General features: G+C 38.4%; 1 protein-coding gene across 1 annotated transcript in view; it reads right to left on the bottom strand.

The window, feature by feature from the left end:
* The window catches only part of LOC146376501 (transmembrane protein 132C), a 283,608-nt gene that overhangs the window by 67,974 nt on the left and 193,880 nt on the right, over nt 1–21,754 (bottom strand). The window contains exon 5 of the mRNA XM_084945651.1: nt 12,798–12,993. Within this exon, the coding sequence (XP_084801777.1) occupies nt 12,798–12,993 (196 nt within the window). The remainder of the gene's footprint in view (nt 1–12,797; nt 12,994–21,754) is intronic.

The following is a 21,754-nucleotide window of genomic DNA, read 5'->3' as shown; positions in this document are numbered from 1 at the left end:
ACTGTTTGTGTGGCAGATCTCATCTGCAGACAGCAGATGCACCAAACAACAATGCTTACATCATTTCTTCACCCATTTGTACTGACTGCACACACCGTGATTAGTTCAAATTTTCTCTTTGCTTCTTTCATTTAAAATAAATAGTCCCTTTTAATTGATATTTGTGTGCATCTCCTCTTTTGTCATGACCCTGCAGCCCGATTTGTGACAATAGGACAAAGCAATCAATTACAGGCACTATTAGCATCAGAGTGTGATGAACACTTATGCATAACAACATATTCCAGTGACCCCCAAAGTGCCACTACAATATAATTGGTTTAGAGAAATGTATTTAGAAACAACGTACATGTAATGTCAACAACATACATTAAGTCAGATATTTGTTGTTTGGTGCACAGATGTTTATTTCTTTTACTATTTAGACCAAGTTGTATAAAAGGTTATCTTTGGGCCAGCCTAAACAAGAACCAGGTGATAATCTGCTATGACAATTAGATTCAAGGTACTTGGTAACTCATTACTGCATGTTCTCTGTTTTATAATGCCTATCTCTGGTGAATCAAGCTGAATCTTAACCTATTCGCCTCTGTGGCCAGTGTCAGGCTGTCTCACCAACCTGACACTAATTGCAGCTACTAATTGGATACTAACAAGCCTATGAGACTATCTGAGAGTCAATCATTCTGTTCTGGGGCAATTAGCACACACCTAAACTACTTTCTTCCTGTCCCACTGCAAGCATGGTAAAGGTTGAATCTATGGGCAAACACTTACAAAAACGCTTACTCCAAAGTGAGTTCACCTATGCGGAGGACTCAAGTGGTAATGGGGTAAATAGTCTTCTTGGGGATAGTGTTTATATTTGCCAGTGGTAATTATGCACACAGGTAATTAGACCAGGTAATTAGATGGAGACACTGGTGTTTGTGTTTATGCCTTTAACTGTGAAGAATAATATAATTAAATCAACCCAAAAGATTGCCAGTTTCTTTCTTTTCACAGTTGACTATCATTAAGACTTTTTAAAGCCCTATATAGGTGTCTATGTACTGTACAGTTTATTTTTTTCAGAAAGGCCTAATCAATAAAAATAATAGTATTATATCATACACAGTGTTGGGGAGTAACGGAATACATGTACCGCCGTTACGTATTTAAAATACAAAATATGAGTAACTGTATTCCGTTACAGTTACCGTTTAAAAAGGTGGTATTTAGAATACAGTTACTTTGTTGAAATAAATGGATTACACGGCGGTACTTTCCTGTTTCATATGGTGGCGGGTCAGGACTGTTTGGGTGTTGTTTGACAGCTACGTTCTGTTTTTCCAGGTGGCAGCGTTACGGTTGCCATGGTTACAGGGTGACGCTCTCTCTCTGCGTGTTTCCTGGGTGAGAGAGCGCCTTTTTGTTGTTGTTGTGCTAAGCTAATAGGCAGAATGCTACAGGTATAGCTCTAAAGAATGTAGCCTGATGGGCAGTGTAGTCCGTGCTGCTGGGAGAATGGACTGCCATACACGTTATGTGTCTGTGAGCGCGAGGAGGGAGAAAAAGGCGAGTGGAAAAATACGAGCTGTCATCGAGCAAAAACGGGAGCTGGAAGCATGTAAATATAATAATAACCACTGCAGCCAAGAAGAGTGCCTGACGAGCCCAGTTGTAAGTACACTCTTAAGAATTGACTGTACGCTGTGTTCGTGTTTTCCTCCGAAACAATAAGCTCCGTTGGAGCAGCCTTTCAACGCCTCTCTCTGTCTCTCGCAAGCAAAGTTGACCCAGACAACAAAGTAAAGCTATTTTTCGGCTACGAGCCCGACACGGAACCCGCCGTATTAGTCAGAGGTCCCTTTACTACGGTTCGGAGTCGCGGACCTTCAGTAACAGTAATAAATCACAGCAATAGTACATTCACATAGTTGTAAAAAGCATGCTAATATATTAAGTAATCCAAAGTATTCAGAACACGTTACTCTCATTGAGTAACGTAACGGAATACGTTACAGAATACATTTTGGGGCATGTATTCTGTAATCGGTAATGGAATACATTTTAAAAGTAACCTTCCCAACACTGATCATACAATTATTATATTTCGGTGTGTTTTAATAACATAAAACATAATACTCCTTAAATTTGAAGTTTAAGTTTTTGTGATCTTGAGATTTAAAGCTCTACAACTCTGGCTCTTAGGATAGGTTGTTATGGAGGAGCGCATCAGCTTAATGTCTGAGATACAAAATATAAATGTAAAAAGCAGCTGACATTTTCGTTTCCTCTTCACAAATTAATGAAATGAAAATGCAGAGAGAGAGATGAAGAGGAAAAGAGAGAGGTACAGAAATAGATGGTTGGAGCCAGGGATGGAGACAGAGAGAGTGGAAGCAGGAAAGAAGAGGGGGATAAGGATCGAAAGAAATTAAATGGAGGGAGGGGACTGTAAAATAAAAGAGTGATTTTGAGGAGTCAGAGGGAGAGAGGGAGAGATAGAGCAGGAGGGAGGAGGGATGAAGACATTTGGTAGATATGAAAGCTAACAGCCCATTCAACCTCTCTCGCTCTCTCACTCACACACACACACACACACACACACACACACACACACACCACTCTTGCAAAGATCCCAGAGAGAATTGTACTTTCAATTTCCAGACCCCTAATTGCATTAGAACTGCCCTGCTCTCATCTCCTCTCTCTCTATCTATCTTTCCTTGTGCCTCTCACTCATTCTTCTCTTCCTCTTGTACTACCCATAACTTCCAAGGGACTCTTACATGGTGCTCTGCACCTCCGCTGGGCCCTCTTCTTTTTCTCCATCTTTTCCCCGCCACAACACTCTCACTTTCACTCCTTCTGGTGCCCGCTTTTGCCATTAGTGTGTGTAATTTCCTCTCATGCTACATCCTTCTTTGCTCCTTTCCTTCTCTCTCTTTGTCTACTTCTTTTTTGTTTCTTTCAATTACTTAAACCCTCAACCATTTTCCCATATTCTCTTTCATGTTTATGTCTGTCACTTTAACCCTCTACCCCACCACTCTCTCACCCTTTTTTCCCCACCCATTTTACAGCTCTCCTCCTACTACTTCTGTCTGTGCAGTTATACCACTGCATCTTTCCATCATTTCCATCAATTGTGCTTAAACCTAACTAGGCTAATTTTAGGTGAGGGAGATTTCCACATAACTACTCCATTGCAATGATATTTCTTATGTAGCTCATTTTTATTGTTTTCTCTCCTGCAAAGTTGTTTCATTCCCAATTTATTATAACTTTCATAATTGGCTAAGCATCAGATGTCCTCATGTATACTTGAGCACAGCGTCCCATCCCATATTGCTCTGGTATAGCTGGTTTAGTGGCCCATTAGGATAATGTGGTTGGGCTGAGCAACTCACGGGTGGTATTATACGTAACTGAGCATGAAGGAGGTTGTTCTTCAGCTTTTGATTTGGTTCATAAAAAACAGAAAGCAGAAGTCAAATCATCACATCTTGTTAGAAACTGAAAGCTTTTTGTCTACTCCAATTTGTCTCCCTGCTCTAGCAGGAGTAGGCTCATTATTATATCACAACTCTTGTGCATTTCAGTGGATTTCATCCAGGTGTTCATTCCATCCACAGATTACACTGGATGATGCTACTTTTTCCTCTCTCTTAAGATTATGTGTGACATACATCATAAGGAAGGAAAAATACAAAAGTGTTACGGGGATACTTGATGAAACTATAGTGAAATTATTCTTTTGCTTTCCTTGCTTCTTCTTTTGAACTTGAATGACTCCTGTTTGGCCCAGCAGCTTACTTTGAACTAGTGAGCCCTTTCATGTTCTTAACCAGAACAAAAAGGACACGACTGAGTATTCATGTGAAATGAAATGCTGCATGTACAAACAACGGCTTACATACTCATTAGGGTTGAAGATGTCGTAATTCATCAAAAGAATTAAAGTCTGTGTATGGGCACACAAACCTCGTCCAAAAATGCCAGTATGACTATCACCAGTGACCTTTTTTGTAAGTCTATGAAAAGATCATTCTTAGGATCATAAAGAATTTTCTGCAACATAACTGCAAAAACATTCAATGCGTGGAAAGGGTTTCTCTTGTAGCTGCATTATATCAAGTGAATGTCTTGCGAACTAAAAAATTTAAAGAAGAACAAATGCTTCTTCTTCTTAATACATACTGCCTGGAGCAAAAGTGTCTGCACGAAGCTTGTTTCATTGACATTGCATGCATCTACTTTCTTTTTACATTTTGTAAGAAAGTAATGGTGGGCCCTCCTCAAGCCTTATAGTTTTTGTCATTTCCTAACTTGCTTATTTTTCTCTCTTTAAACACACCAAAACCACCCACACACATATGTCCATACCGTCCCCCCAACCTCCCTCTTCCTGCTTTTCTTGTTGACTGATTGGACTGAACCACAGCCGCTCGGTATGGAAATGAACCTGCAGCCCAGGACACGCAAGTTCTCAGTGACCCAAATACATACACATTCACACACGCACATAAAATGTGTCATATGTGTTGATTAATTGGGAGTTTGAAGGCTGCTAACAAGCAAATACTGTGACTGAAGACAAGTTTGTGAGGGTGTGTTGGGGTTTGGCGATGAAGATTTGCTAGATTTTCTGCAACCTTGAGAGACAGCAGCACAAGAGATTAAGAACAAGAATATTTGGGTTAATTAGTTAAAATATCTATTTTCAAATCCTATTAAATTATTTTATGAAAATGAGGCAATCTATCTGTCCTTATCTCTTAAATTAGCTTTATTTTATTTAAATTGTCCATTAGTAGAGTTTTCTTAAAAAAATGTATCTCAACTCCATGAACCAAAGAGATGTCAAAAGACTTTAGAGATTAGATTGTACACCTGTACAATGCTGGAATGGGTTACAACACTGTCAGCAAGAAGCTTGGTGAGAAGGTGACAACTGTTGATGTGGTTATTTGGAAATCGAAGAATTATAAAATGACCACCAGTTGCCTATGGCCTGGAGCTCCATGCATAATCTTGTCTCATGATGTGTGAAGATGAACATGACAAAGGTGGTGGGTCAACCCGAAACTACTAGAGGAGCTTGTAAATGATCTGAAGGCAGGTTAGACCACAGTCACCAAGCACACAATTGGTAACACACTCTGTCATAATGCAGCAATGACGAAAGTCCCCCTGTTCAAGAAAGCACATGTACAGGCCCATCTTATGTTTGCCAGTGAGGACCTAAATAATTCAGAGAAGGCTTGGGAGAAAGTGCTGTGGTAAGATGAAACCAAAATTGAGCTCTTTGGCATTAACTCAACCCATCGTGTTTAGAGGAAAAGAAATCCTGAGTATGACCCAAAGAACACCATCCGCACAGTCAAGTGGAGCTGGACACATTATCCTTTCTTTTTTTTTGCTAAGGGTACAGTACAACTTCACCGTGATATACTATAAAATCTTGGATAAGAACCTCATTCCCTAAGCTAATACACTGAAGATGGGTCATCCACCATGCAATGGTCCAAAACATACCGCCAAGACAACAAAGGAATGGCTAAAGAAGAAGCACATTAAGGTAATGGAATGGCATGTCAATTTCCAGACCTCAATCCTATAGACAATCTGTAGAGGGAGCTGAAGCTTCGAGTTACTAAGTAGCAGCCGTGAAACCTAATGAATTTCAAGAGTTTCTGTAAAGAGAAATGGACCAAAATCCCTCCCGAGATGTGTGCAAAACTATGAGAAAATACCTCACTGCTGTGTTTATCAACAACGTTTTCTTCACCAAGTATTAAGTCATATTTTACGGGATCAAATACTTGTTTCACACAGTGACATGCAAATCAACGTATACATTTTATGTAAAGTGCATGTAATATGTTTCTCCTGGATTTTCAGTCGATTTTCTGTATCTCTCCATTAAAACAAAACTAATATAAAATCAGGGACTGTTCAGTAGAACTATAGAAGGGATCAAATCTTTATTTGTCTTACTCTATTCGACTGATTTTACTGTGTGTTGCTATTAGTATAAACAGACAAAAAGCTATATATAATGTATAGAGGATGGGAATTGGGAAATAGGCATGAAAATGCAGCTGGTAATAAACACATACACCATGGAAATAGTAAAACTGAGTTTGAAAACAATGTGGTGGTGGTGTGTGCAAGATTTCATCAAAAGATTATTGACTTTTCAGTGTCTTCTTCCCACTTACTAACTTCCTCTTACAGGGAACCAATAAGAGGAGGCAAATTAAGAAGCCACTTAGCATAACTGCTCTGCTAAGAGGTCTGCACATACACACACACACACACATGAGCGCATCTTTAAGCAACAAAGATAAACAAGTGTTCTAATTAAGAATTAATTCCATAGCAAAGCCTCAGAGAGAGGTGAAACTCAGTGGAGAAATAGACAGAGGATAGCAATGAAGACCAGATAGGGGGACACAGAAACAGAAGGAAGGGTGGGAATAATGAAAAATGAGGTAAGATGGAGGAGAAAAAAGAGGGTAAAAGAGGGGTGGATGAAATATAAACTACTTAATCCCAAAAGAAGACAATGGGAACAAAAAACATTTATTCACTACCCTTTTCTTCACATAATAAAGAAATAAATGTATGCACAAAGCATCAGATACAAAAGCATTATTGCGAATGCATGTGCAGATTTCTTTCCCTCTGAAACCACTCTGCTGAAGTGTGTAATGACACCTGCGGAGAGCATAAAACAACATTATTATGGTTCAATTATTTTTAGCTTATAAAATAACTCTATAGGAAGGTATAGTAGGCCCACTCTGACATTCCTTTTCATTTTGTTTTCTCCTAAGTAACGCAATAGGGTTCTTTGTCCCTATTTTTCTCTTTAGTTCTACATTTTTACAGTAGTTCATCCAAAAAACATACAATGCAATGCAGTCATTGCTAATGAAACTTGGCCATTTCAAACACTATGGCAAAGACATTCATGTTATGAGACAGTTTATCCTGTTAATGACATTTTTGTTTTAGTGACGTGGTTTTAAGAGAAATACTGAAAACTATTGGATATCATCATATTTGGTTTTGGTATTGGTGCACTTCTTAAAATGAATTAGAATCACTATGAGTATCCTCTAAGGTTTTTAGTAGTGGCACCATCAGTTCAGCAGTTATATGCCTGTACTTTTTGACCAGTCACTTGCAAGATAAATGGCATCCCATCATTCTCAGCTACACCCTGTTTGTAATTTGCACTGTTTGTACACAATATGGGCAAAATGTTTTGCTCACACTTCTTAATCTAATTGAGGTGTCACCAGTTACAGATTGGAGTCGTTGAATGCTGTGAAGTCCATAATGCTTAAAAGTTCACAATGCTCTGGTAACTCGATAACTGCAGAGCCCCAAACCTCCTCTGGTATTAACAGCAGCATAACAACTGTCCAGCGGGAGCATCATGGCGTGGGTTTCCATGCAATGCACCTCATGCTATAATGTGTATATAGTTCAGTACTTTTTCCCATATGGTGTATGATCACAATGTTTTATCCGTATACACTATATGGACAAAAGTACTGAACGTCTGTATAATATATAGACATTATATGGACTATAATAAACATGCTACACCTTATACATTGTATGTTAGAATTTGAGCAATTCTTCTCCGTTTCAAATGTCTCCCGTGATTTTATATCCTTTCTTCACCTTCACCAGGACATTTTGGTTGGAATAATAACAATGTGCAGTCAAACTTTGCAGCTATTTCAGATATGTTTTCTCTGAGATCCTCAAGTAAACAAGTGCAGAAACTAAGACTTATGTTGACTTACACTTCAAAAAGCTTCAAAAAGGTATTTAAGGCTTATTTCATTTGGACATTTTATAACTGAAGTCTTCAGTGCCATCTTTTAATTTATAGCGATTAAGTTATGCATCCAATACACTGTAGATAAAACAGCAGATACAACTCCTTTCTTACAACCCATGTCATGACATACAGACATCGTGTATGGTTCTTATCACACTTTTTGATATTACCACCTAAAGTGAATATCGTCTGAAATTCATATAGTGGGACAAAACATATGGATTTAATGCAAACAGCACAATTGCCAAAGTTACTTACATGAGGTAATAGGCGGTGAATTGACTGTCTTACAATGTGAACGCAGTGTGTGTTACTACATCCTAATCTAAGCTTTAACGGGTTTATTGCCCATATTCTTCAGAAAATTTTTCACCGTCAGATTTGAGAGGACTGTCTGGGACAAATAAAGGCCACCATTGGCCGTCACTGTGGGTCCATTCAGGTATGACAACCCACTTTTCAAAATAGGAAATTCGCATATTCACTATTCAGAGTTTTCAGGGTTCTTTGCAGTTCTTTTCCTCCACCCTGCTGTTCTCCTTAGGCAATAAATTCAAAGTCCTCTTTGCTCCTATTCAGCAAATGCTCTGTGAATTTTATGATGGACGGTTTGTTTGAGAAGTCAGTGACAGGAATTGGATTTGTTCCCGTTTTTTGGCATTGGGTTACAAGGTATTGTAAATTGCTTAGTTAATATTAATCTGTGTTTTGTTCTTGATCTAACCATTGGCAGAAATCAATGCCAATCTTTTGCTAGACAAATGCTAACTGCCTTAAATTGAATCCCAATTTTTGGTGCTAATTTCTGCCATTCTGTCTCTATTTCTATATAGCTCTCTTTTGTCACTCTTCTTTCCCTAACAACTGTTTATGCCCCAGTCACCTCTCCTCTGTAAAAGATGAAACCAATTTTTCCACCCCTACAGGAGATAAATTACTCCTAATAATCCATCGTTTCCTGAAGAGGACCTCTTTCTTTCCAGCTCAGGCAACAGACCAGAACCGTAATGGATATATGGAATTAGGAGGAAAATGTCGGAGAGGGCTTTGGTAATGACAGCCAGGGCTCTGTTTTTCATTGCTGCCTTGTAAAATAGAATACACTGCACTATCACATCAGACCTGTTGATAAGCTGACTTTTGATTTGGAGGCTGGTAGAAGATGGATAAAGTGGAGTTAAATCAGCCAAACAGATGGCTAGGAAATTATGCTTTAAGGTCAGTCTAGAGTGCTTGTGATGAAATGTTATGTCTTATTTAGCTTTTAGGCTGTTTAAACAGCTGTGAGAAGGATTTCATGTTTCCCAGATGTGGAATTGTATAGAAAAAAGGATAGATGATAGTGTGAAAGCATTTTCATCCAGCTCTTTTTGAAGATTCACTAGCAGCTCATAATTTTATTCTTTCATCATTCCTTCTCTCCAAGAAAACCCAGAAAAGTTGGAGCTTTCATCTTGGTAATCTATCACAAAGACCCCTCTCAGTGAAAGTCACCTTAAATAACCAACCAGCAATCCAGACCTGGTCAGGAGTTCTGGTAAACAAATTTGGAGGCCCAAATGGCTCGTAATAGCAGCCATTTTGATGCTTTTACCTAAGGAGAGGAGCGAAAGAGAGATAGGAGGGAGGGAAAGAAAAAATGTCTGTGTCCATGTGTGGATACAAATACATTTCTTTGTGTGTGTAACTAGTAGTTAGGAGTGACAGAGACAACAGATGTGTTTTTTTTTATCCATGTAATGCTGGAGGCAATTAGAAAACTGCTTCAGTTACATATAATCATTCTTAGTCATGTTGATAACTTCTAATCACAACAACAGGTTGTTGTGTCTGAAATCAAAACAGGCCATATACTTGACCATCTCCAATTTGCATAACATTTTTATGTTTCAAAGTTATCAAATTTTAGTTTCATGTATATATAGAATATATAAAAGATATATAGTTTTCAAAAGTGGTCAGTCCACTTTTTTGCACATTGAAATCTGAGGCAGTTTTTGAACATGAATATCTCAAAGAGCTAAATGTATGATGCTGGAATTTAACAACCATTTTAATACACACCATCTTGCCAAAAGTACTCACTGACCCATCCAACTCATAGAAATTCAGACGTTCCAATCACGTCCACGACCACAGATGTATAAACGCACCAAAAACTTTTGCATACAGACTGGTAGTACAAACATTTGTAAAAGAATGGGTTGTTTTCAGGAGCTCAATTTTCGGAGCTAAGTTGGCGGATTTGAGATTAAATGACCCTAACTAAACACCAGACAATTGTGTGTTTCTGTTTTATAACCTTCCAAGGATTTTTTTAATGTAGCTGCTAAATTTTAGCCCAGAATTCTCTAATAATTTAGTCATTTAAAGCATTTATTTATTGGAGTTAAAAAAAATGTTACATTTTTTGCTGCAGTATACAGTATAGTTTTTATATTCACAATAATAATAATAATAGGATCACCATAAAAAATATGGCTATAAATACAAATCATGTTTTTTAAAATGAACTGAACCAAACATTTGTACACCCATTATGCCATCATTATGTTGCGTAGCAACAACCCAGCAATCAACTAAAATGACCAACTTTTGCAGTTATACACCAATAACACCTTATAAAGGCATAAAATAATTTCGCTTTTCATTCCCACAACACCTAATGTATGTTCACAAAAGGTGAATTATATATGAATTATATACATAAATGAATTATGAATTATATATATTTATTATGATACAATCGGGGGCAAAAAAACCCAACCCAAAAAGGAAGCCTCGTATTATGCACAGTAACTTGTAGAAATATTGACGGGTGTACTTCATCTCTCTTTTTGTAATAAAACATGTAGTAATGTAATTTATGTTTAATGTACATTTAATATAAGTAAATACCCATCACTCTAATAATAACAGTGATAAAAAATCTTCGGTTATGTTATAAAGTGTAGCGTGTCAGAAGCTGTAGCTCATCCTGACGTTCCATTCACACTGAGCAAAGCAAAATCCCAACAGCCCTGCTATTCGAAATGATGGTTTCAAGCTTGCTTTTTGCAGTGTGTGAAAAAGACAGGGGGTGCAGAGACCTGAACAAAATTGGGTTTTGTCACTAGGGCTTTGCTGTTTGAAGGAGGGCTATCAGGGCAGATTAGCTCTACCTCAGTGGTAATGGAACTAGGAGCATTTTGAAAAGCATTCCCCGCCTTACTTTTTAGCCTAAGGGTTCTTGGTTGCTTTAGCCAGAGCTGTTTGGGCTTTCCAGTGTATGTTGTAATAGGGATATTTTGTCTTAATAGAAATGTTGCAGGCAGACAGTTTTAAATTTAACTTTATGAGTTTTTTTCCTTTCTCTCTCTGTCTCTCTCTGTATGCACCAAATCTACAGTACTAAAGAGTAAATGATCATTTTACTCATTTAAGGTGAAATTCATTTTACTTCACCAAATAGTTATGTAAGTTTTATACACTGTAACTATTTTTGTTCATTTCCTTGTACTTACAAATCTCAAAGAACTCAACGAAGACTCAAATAAATAATGCAAGCAACAAAAAAAAAAAACAAAGGTTAAAAAATTATAATTAAATGTAAATGAAACATATCATATTATTTAACAGAATTTGAATTAGTGCTGGACCCACACTGGCTCTTGCATAGCAGCTGGGACAGGCTTCATGGCCCGCGACCCTGATTTAGATAAGCAAAATAAAATGGATGGATGCATGAATTAGTGCTGGCCCTGAGATTAACTGGCGACCTGTCCAGGCTATACCCTGCATCGCACCCTATGCAAGCTGGGATAGGCTTGCATATCAAAAGATATGCAAATAAGCAAAAGAAGATGGATGGATGGATGGAATAGTGCTTGGCCATTTTTGACTGGACTGGAAGGTTTAATTAAGGGTTTAATTAAAGTATTTGTGTAACATTTGCTATGATCTTTCACATTTGCTGCCTAGTATGGCCTGCTGCCCACTACAGCTAATTTACAGTGCCAATATGTTATTAGTATTAGATTATTTCCTCTCATTTACCAAGTGTATAATAAATAACTAAATGCCTATTTTTAATCCTTTGGTTTTGTTCTGAAGACTTGTTGGTAATGTCAATGCTTTTTAAAGTCTAGGAACATGGAGGGTTTTCCCCTCAACTCCAAATGGTCATGGCAGAGGACCACCAGTCCAATAAACACCAATAAAGGCATCAGGCAGATGCCTGTCCCTCCCTAACGCTGGTTCTGCCAGATATTTTTTCCTGTTAAAGGGGCGTTTTTCCTTCCCACTGTCGCCATGTGCTTGCTCATAGAGGACTGTTAGATTTTTTCTTTTATATTTTTTAGAGTTTCCTCTGTATTATTGTAGGGTCTTCACCTTAGAATAGAAAGTGCCTTGAGGTGAATGTTGTTGTGATTTGGCATTATATAAACAAAACTGAACTGAACTCAATTTACATATGTATAAAGGGCAGTCTTTGTATTTGATTATTACAAGGAAGGACACCTACAGGATACAATAGAGAAGTGAAAGTAAGGGCATCTGTGAATTTTAGGCAATGACTGTTATTACAAAGTCTGTGTGAGTGACTCTATGTCAGCCTGTCAATCTGCATGACTGCTTGTGAGGCTGCTTATTATTTTGAAACCTGTGAGGAAAAAAAACCTGCTGTGTGTCTGTCTAAAAAGGTGAGAGAGAGAGAGAGAGAGAGAGAGAGAGAGACCGGGAGGCTTGTAGCAACAGGAGGGGGTAAACAAGTTGACCTTTCCAGCTTTGATCACCCTAGAGGAAGGAGGTGGCTGGGGGTGCCAGCAAGAAGGTTAGAAGGAGGAGGGAAATGGAGGGAAAAATTAAGTCTATTCCAGCAAATGTAACAAGTGTGTGCTGCTGGGCATGTCAATATGTATGCTCATAGATATCTATATCTGTACTCATCTATCAAATCATCCCTTACCTCAGCCAGTGGTACGATGCCCTGTATGTCGGCACTGCTGATATAGAGGTGTGAAACTTTCTCTGTTTGCCTGGAAATTGTCTGTGTGCCAGCTGGGTATTCAACGCTCCAGTGTAGAGTCTGGGTTGGCACCAGGTTAATCACGTTATCCACCTCAAAGTCGAGCTGCATCACCTCATAGGAAGGACTTTCTAATCTGCAAAGACAAACAGTGGTTAGAGATGTTAGAGATATTAGAAATATTTGCTGTCTTTATAGGATGCTCTATGGATTTAGACATCACTAACATACTAACACAAAGGCAGTGGAGAGCAATAATACGTAGATTACAGTTATTATTTTTATATGGTAGAATAATTTATTTGTTCTTTACAATATTCAGAAATGGTACCTTTGAGCCAGTCACAATTCCTGACACTGACCAAACACTACTACCACTACTTATGAAAATGATAATTGGAGGTTGAAAGTAAAATGTTACTGTTTAGAGTACTGTGGATGAACCAGTGTATAGCAAATGAGGTATTTCAGTTCCTCTAATATTTAATGCCACTGTAACCCTAATAAAGAGACCAAATGTTTTAAGGAACAAAGAAAAACAGTGTTTAATACAAAGCAATGTCATTATCAGAAACTCCATATCATATCAGAACAGAACCTCGTTATGGGGTACACATCTTAGCTAAGCAGGTATTAAGTCTTACAAGCTTGCTCAAGATCCTACTGTTTAAAGTAAAACTGCATATTTAATGTACACCCTTTGGATAACTGCCTTGCCGGACAAGCCTTTTCTAATTCCCACATCATCGCTTAGCACTGTTTATCACAGCTGCTGGTGTGGCTCATTTATGCACAAGGTGTCCTTTGGTTTATGTGCCCCAGAGCTAAGGGAGGGGTCTGTAACCCCTAAATCATTATTTGTCAATCATCACAGTTATTGCTGTGGAGGCGTGTGTGTTTTAACCTAAAACATGTTGTTGTGCTAAACCTCAGCAAGTAGTTTGCAGTGCTTAAACCTAAAAAGTAAGAAAAAAAAAAGAACAATTTCGATTGAAAAAATGTGAAAAATTGAACAAATTTGCAAAAAAAAAAAAAAAAGAAAGAAAACGAACTCCCAGTATATGTCACTAACACTTCATCAACCTCCTAATACAGATTTGTGGCTCTCTAATAGAGATACCTTGGCTCCTGGTGGCTGACATTGCCATAGATGGCATGTCAGTACCAATGCCACAGGGCCCCAACTGCATAATAGTGTGTAGCATTAGGCATCTGAAAATGCGGTATTAAATTGCTCTTTGAGATGAGAACAAACTGATGTAAAAAGTTTACCCGATTAACCTAACCATTAATAAACTTTTGGTATTGCGCGCATCAGTAACTGATTCACTTAAAACTTTCTACCTGGGAAACTACTGCAACTTAAGAAATCTTCTTTTCACATCCCGATTCATGTCCTCATTTGTATCCACAGAAATGTGTCTGTCATTTTGACAACTTGGATTCCTGCAGCACATCATGCCCTTATAACTTTTCAGACTGTCATTACCTGCTTTGCTTCCTTGCCTGTCAGACATCCTGATTCTACCTGCTGCTACTGTGAATTACAGACCATTCTATCATTTGTCACCACACAAATTCTTTGCATCTTCTTCTTCTAGACTTCAGCCAGTTTTGACATAGAGTGTGGTGTCTGAAAGTCAGTGTCAGTAGTGAACACTGTGGTCAGAGTTGGGATAAATGAACGACAAAAAAAAATCTACAACAAAAGTGTCATAAAATGCTGTGTTTTTGCCACTTTAAGATGCCACACAGAGAGCAAAAGAAACACATCCTGTATTAAATAGAAAAGCTACCTGTAATATGTGTGTAAATTTCTGCATCGAGATAGAAGTCACAGATACCCACTTTACGGTAGTAGAACAGAAAAGGTTTCCTGGGTTGCATTTTGGAGATAACATTTGCAATACACCAGAGCCAACGATTTCACAGGACAATAACTGATATTTCATCTACATTTTAGCAACTGAAGCTCTTTGTGTGGCTATATGTCTAATTCTATTTTAAGGATTCTCTGTTTCTTGTCTTTATTAACACCCAACCTCAGCAAACACACAAACACAAGCACAGATTTACATGTGTTCAGTGGCTAGTGGAACATTACAAAGAAAGAGCAGTTGTAAATTAATTTTTGAGCTTGTGTTTTAAAGCACCATCTACTACACACACACACACACACACACAGACATACACACACATATAGATCCGCATGGGTTAAAGGCCATGACAAAGCCAATTGCTGAGGGCCTGTGATATCTGGCATGTCATTGTGTCTAGGGAGATGGGGCAAGAGATGTGTTACACTGATAGATTAAGGAGAGAAAGCTGATGGGTGTCAGCTCCCCTTGACCTGCTTTTGTTTCATCTATCTCTGCAAATCTGTCCGCCTTACTTTGTCTCTTAACAAGCCTAACACAACATCATAGTACAGCTAAAATGGTTTCTTTCTTAGTACTAAGTCTGTACAGTAAAGTTGCCATATAGTGAACCATATAGTCTAGAAACAAGACAATTTTATTTATTACTCATCCTGCTTTTAACTTTTCCTGCATGCAAACCATGTGTAAGCCATTACATGAAATCTGCTTCCAAGAAGCCTGACTTGATGGTCTTAAGCAGTAGTTTTTTAGGCATTCTGAAGGTCTTTCACTGGAGACTGGCTGCTTTTACACAGATTTTCAGTCCAATGCTATGCCTGACAAGGACTTGAGAGATGCCTTAACTTAATCTGTCTACTGCTTGCTGAAGCCTCATCAGTAAAGTTCTCAATTAAACCATTAAGAGAAACATGGAGAAAAAGCTGAGGTATGCCCAGTTACAGAAGAGCTGAACAGAAAATCAGTGGCAACAGGCCTTATGGAATGTTGAATGAAAATTGGAATTTCTGATTTACTTTTACTCACCTTTTTTGTATATATTAGTATTTATGTAGGAGATCAGAAGAACTGCACAATGGTGAGTTTTTACAGATATCTGTAAAACACGCTCAAAGTTCTGTCATGGTTTGAGGTTGCATCTCAACCAGTGGCGTTGGGGATTTTGTAAAAACTGATGGAATTATGAAAACAGAAAAGTACTGTCAGATTTTAATCCACCGTGGGATTGCATCTGGAAAACGTCTGATTGGTAATGGTTTCATTTTTCAGCATGACGATGATCCTAAATATATTACCAATGCATTGAAAGCATACCTGGATAGAAAAAAAAACACAAAGTGGAACACTATCCATCATGGATTATAATTCTCAGAGCCTAGACCTCAACATTATTGAAGCGGTGTCAGATCATCTCGGCACAAAATGCAGTGACCATCCAAAGAAGAGCTCCAGATGTCCTTCAAGAAGCCTGGTTTTCATTTGAAATATTGACTTTCAAACTTTCAAACTCTGTTTTAGCCTTAGATCCTGTACTACTATAACCCATTACATGTATTTTCCTTCCAAGAAGCCTGACATTCTTGTAATTGTTTAAAATGGTCTTGAGTATTAGTTCTTCAGGTGTTCTGAAGGTCTTTCAAAGGCTTTTTCTGGAAACTAGCTGTTTTTTCACTGATTTTCAGTCAAAGGCTATACCTGACACAGAATTTAAGAGATGCATCTGGCCCTTCAGTTGATCTGTCTACTGTTCACTGAAGCCTCATCAGAAGCCTATTTATTTTTGCAGAAGTTGTAATAGCTTGCTGCACCTATTTCTCATTTTCCTACCATATATAAAGAAGTGAGGAGTGGCTAAAGACTTTTGCACAGTGCTATATGCTTTTCCTCTAAATTGATGTCGGTGTTTTCCACAATCCTTCTATGCATCATCTTCCACTTATACAACTCGCTGTTGAGGGAGCCTATCCAAGCTAACATAATGGGAGAGGTGGGGTATACACTAGACAGGTCACCAGTTTGTCGCATGGCTAACGCAGAAACAGACAACCAGTTACACCTACAGACACTTTACAATCACCAGTTAACTAATTCCACCAACTGCATGTCTTTGGACTATGGGAGGAAGCTGGAGTACTGGAGAAAACCCATGCAGACACAGCAAAAAACAGAAAACCCCCCAAAACCTTTCTGCTGTAACATACCAGTGCTAACCACCATGCCACATACTGTCTAAAAATTAATACTAACTGACTAGATTTATGCAACAGACCTTTCTTGGTGTAGCTCACCTCTCACCTTATGAGAACTGATCCCTACAACCCTGGACAAGCATTGAGGAAGTGACTGATGGATGGGTAGATGTTGGTGTGTAAATCTAATACTGTTCCTCCAATATGATATAAATGCAGCATGAGGTAATGATATCAATATCTTTGGACTTGAAACATCCTCTTAACTATCAAGTCCAATTCCATTAGTGTTTTCTGCATATGAAATATTCAGGAGCAATCCTCTGTTTTTCACTTGAATTAAGGTTTTGATGCCTTTGAATTTTTGAATACTGCCATTGTCTACCATCCCCTATGTATGCACGTTCATGTGTATATTCCTCAAAATGACTCATTATTAAACCCCGAAGGACACAGTAGTAGCCCTATTTCATATTTTCCTGGGTGAAACTCAACACACAGCAGTAGTTTAGACATGTACACTGTGAGACACAACGCTCTGTCACTCTTGCTATCTGTTCCTGTCTCTCTCACACTCACAGACACTTGCACACAGGCTGTGCACAAGTAACACACTCCTCTCCCTGTTTCACACACACGCTTACACATACACACATGTACAAAGCACCACCCAAAAATTGTTCAGTGTGTTTGGGTGCAGTGTAATCGCTGGAGCTGAAAAAGCAATGTGTCTGCAGTGACAGGTTCATTCAGGTGTTAGCTCCGTCCCAACCACAAGGCTCCAAAACAATATAACACTGTCCTCTAGTGCATACGCATACGCAGACACTTTCACACATGCACACACCAGTACATTGTTCTCCAACACTCAAAACTAAGCAAACAAAAACCACTGCAGGAGTTCACACTTTCCTGGAGGCAGTACTGACCTTCAGGTGTTATTCCTGTTACTGATACAATGGGTCAAGGTTGTTTGAATGGGTCAAAATATGTCATCTGACCTTCATTTGCAAACTGCCTTACAACCATGGTCACACGCAGGTTACAAACTGCTGACTTTGGTGAACCTGTACTTCTGTGCAAGACAGAAATTAAAAGACATGTAATTAAGTGTGGCATTTACACAAGATGAAAGCCCCACAAACGGGCTCTTGCTCATTTTGCCAGCTTTAGCTCCCATCCTACAGATAGCTTCAGTAGCTGGTTTATAGAGGTACACTGTGTTGCCAGACGTATTTGCTCATCTGATTTCACACACATGTGAACTTAAATGACATCCCATTCCTAATCCATAAGGTTTAATATGATGTCACCCTACCCTAGTGGTGTGGGGTGGTAGTTTCAGTTCTTCTGGTAAGGCCTTCCACAAGGTTTAGGAGTGTGTTTATGGGAATCTTTGACCTTTCTTCCAGAAGTCCATTTGAGAGTTTTGTGGACTGATGCACACTTCTATTAGAACAGGAAGGGGGCATCCCAAACTGTTCCCATAAAGTTTGAAAATATCCAAAATGTCTTGGTATGCTTACTTTCACTGGAACTAAAGGGCTGAGCTAAACTCTTTAAAAAGAATCCCACACCTTTATTCCTCCTCCACTAAACTTTACACTTGGCAAAATGTAGTTGAATAGTCCTGGCAATTGCCAAACCGAGACTTTTCCATTGGATTGCTAGATAGAGAAGCATGATTTTTCATTTCAGAGAATGTCATCTGACACTTTGTGTTGCGCTTGGTAATACAGGCTTGGATGCAGCTACTTGGCCAAGGAAACCCATTCCATGAAGCTGTCTATGTACTCTTCTTGAGCTAATCAGTCAGGTTTCAGAGCCCATCACATTACAGAAACAGCTTTAGTGAAGGTTATAAATGATCTTCTTATGACCTCTGACAGTGGACTTGTCCTGCTTGACCTTAGTGCAGCGTTCCATACTGTGGACGATATTTTATTTCAGCGATTAGAGAGTCCTCTTCACACAATAAAGCTAATTATGGTGTTCCACAGTGTTCTGTGCTAGGACCAATTCGGTTTACATTATACATGTTTTACCAAGTATTTACATAGTATCATTAGAAGGCATAGCATAAATTTTCACTGCTCTGCAGATGACACCCAACTTTATCTATCCATGAAGCCAGATAACACACACAAATTAGTTAAACTACAGGAATGTGTTAAAGACATAATGATGTGGTTGACCTCTAATTTCCTGCTTCTAAATTCAGATAAAACTGAGGTTTTTGATGCTCGGTCTAAAAATCGTAGTTACATGGTATCTAACTAGATGCTTATTCTAGATGGGACTACTCTGGCCTCCAGTAACACTGTGAGGATAATCTTGGAGTCATTTTTGACCAGGATATGTCCTTCAATGAGCATATTAAACAAATATGCAGGTTCAAGATACTTAGTGTATCTTCGTCAATCACCTTTTTCAATAACTATGTTTTTATACACCTCTTTGCATTAAATTATTAGTTATTTTTAATCTCTGGTTCTGGTTCATGTCTTTGTCCTGTCTTCCTTCCCCCACTCCAACCGTTCACGACAGATGGCTGTCACTCCCTGAGCCTGGTTCTACTGGAGGTTTTTGTCAAAAGGGAGTTCTTCCTTCCCAAGTGCTTGCTTATAGGTGGTCATATGATTTTTGGGGTTTTCTCTGTTTTCACTGTATTATGTAGGATCTTTACCTTGCAATATAGTACCTTGAGGCAACTGTTCTTGCGATTTGGCGCAGTATAAATAAAACTGAATTTAATTTAATTGATTTTTTGTCATATCTCACATTTTTTTAATCATTACAGTTTTATGACATTTTCAATCAGTTTGTTCCTAATGATGTCACATCATCGCTTTTATTATTATTGCTTTTCAAACATACAAACTTGCCCTAAGGGAAAATTAAAAAGTACTCAATTTTGCCTATACACTTTTCATAAAGTGAACTATTTATACATTTACTGTTTGCCATGGGCCCTAAATTAAAGTATCATATTGTATTAAGGGGCTCACTGGTATACCATCCTGTTATGGCAAAAAGAGCCACGTAAAAAGCCAAGTATTAAAGCTAAGCTGTTAATTTACCCATCAGGTTCCTACCCTCACCTATGGTCACAAGCTCTGGTTTAGTGACCAGAAGAATGATTCATTGATTCCAGCGTTGGAAATTAGTTTCTTGAATGGATGGATGAATAGATGGAGCTGTAGGTTGTATGAAAAAAAAAAGACCAAAAAAAATTCTTTTGTTTAAAAAAATGCAATTGAACTTTAATTACAATAATACTAGTAATAATCTTTAGTCATTCGACTGTTTTCCTATCCCTCCATACTCAAGTACATATCTCTGGCCACTGTAGGACAAACAACTCTGACTGCGATTGCAGGCTGTCAGTTCGCTGTTTACATCAGCTGTCAATATATGTCTGCGTCTTTTTACTCTGGAGGAGGCTGTAAAACATTGTCAAATGAGTCAGATACGAGTAGATGAGTCAGTGAAACTCAGTTCTGTCAAAGGACAATGATACTCAGGTGAGTTGTTGAGGATATCCTGAACTTTTCTGTCAGCAGGTGCTGCTGTTAGCCTCTGTTAGCTGTTGGGTAGTAAAACTTTCTTTGAAGTTAATCTAATATTGTTGGACTCAGACCCTTAGCAAATAAACTCTCACCTGATGTGAGAATGTAAACTGTTTCTCAGAGGGTATCTGAGCCGTTCTTGTTTAGCTGCCTCCTTGTCAGCTGTCCAGAGATGGAAGAGTTGCATATCTCATCTGATGACAATAAATATTTGCAATAATATCTGGAATAAATAAGTTGTTTTTTGCACATTTTCTTGTTTTTACTGCCCTGACCTCTGATGAGGCTTGAGATAAGGAGTAAGAGGATGATATTTTATTCCAACACTATTCTCTTTTCACCTTTTCAGTGCAGGGGACCCCTTCTCCGATGATAAAACATAGGGCTGATCCTTCATATCTTAAGTCTGAAGGCGCAGATGTGAATTAAAATTCACCTCCACAGCAGACAAACATTATATATAAGTTGTCTTCTCCTCTGCCTATGAGATACTACATATGTTGCCAGTCTCTAGCCATACATAAAACATGATTAGGCAAAATGGCCATCTTGGCCACTGTATTCAAGATGGTGGGGTAACATGGTGTCTTCCACAAAGTTCATGACAATGCATCAGTTTAAAAAGGATACACTGTGGTCATAAAGGGAAGAACATGGTCAACAGCAATTCACAGGTAGTCTGTTGCATTTAAATCAGCGGTCCCCAACCAATGGGCTGGTCCGTGAGTTGTTTGGTACTGGGGCACGAGAGTTGAGGCTTGGGTGTGAGATGTATAGTCTTCAGGGGTTTTATCGTTAGTTTTTTAAAATTGTTTTTATTGTTAACTCAGTTTCCATGGGTATTTCCCATGTGTTATGAATAAATCTTCTTTTTTGGTACCGGTACTGGTTTTATTTTGCTGTATTAATCTGTGACACCTTAAAGGCCGTTCTGTGAAAATATTGTAGGACATAAACTGGTCCATGGTACAAAAAAGGTTGGGGACCGCTGATTTAAATGATCCTCCACTGGTATTAAAGGTCCAAAATGTGAAAGAAAATATCACCGACAACACTGCAACATCATCAGCAACTTTAACCACTGATACAAGATAGAATGGTCCTTTATGCTAAATTCTGATCTGACTTTTGGAATGTTGCAACAGCAATTGGGAATTGTCAGATCAGCCAACATTTTCCAAATCTTCTAATGTCCAATTTTGATAAGGCTTTGGAAACTATAGCCTCAGTTTCCTGTTTTTATCTTACAGAAATGGCAACTG

This window comes from Perissodus microlepis, chromosome 12, assembly GCF_051167445.1.
Source record: "Perissodus microlepis isolate ML-2025 ecotype Zambia chromosome 12, ASM5116744v1, whole genome shotgun sequence".
NCBI classification, from domain to species: Eukaryota; Metazoa; Chordata; class Actinopteri; order Cichliformes; family Cichlidae; genus Perissodus; species Perissodus microlepis.
The sequence above is the reverse complement of the archived record's forward strand: the minus strand, read 5'-3'. Positions and strand labels throughout refer to the sequence as shown.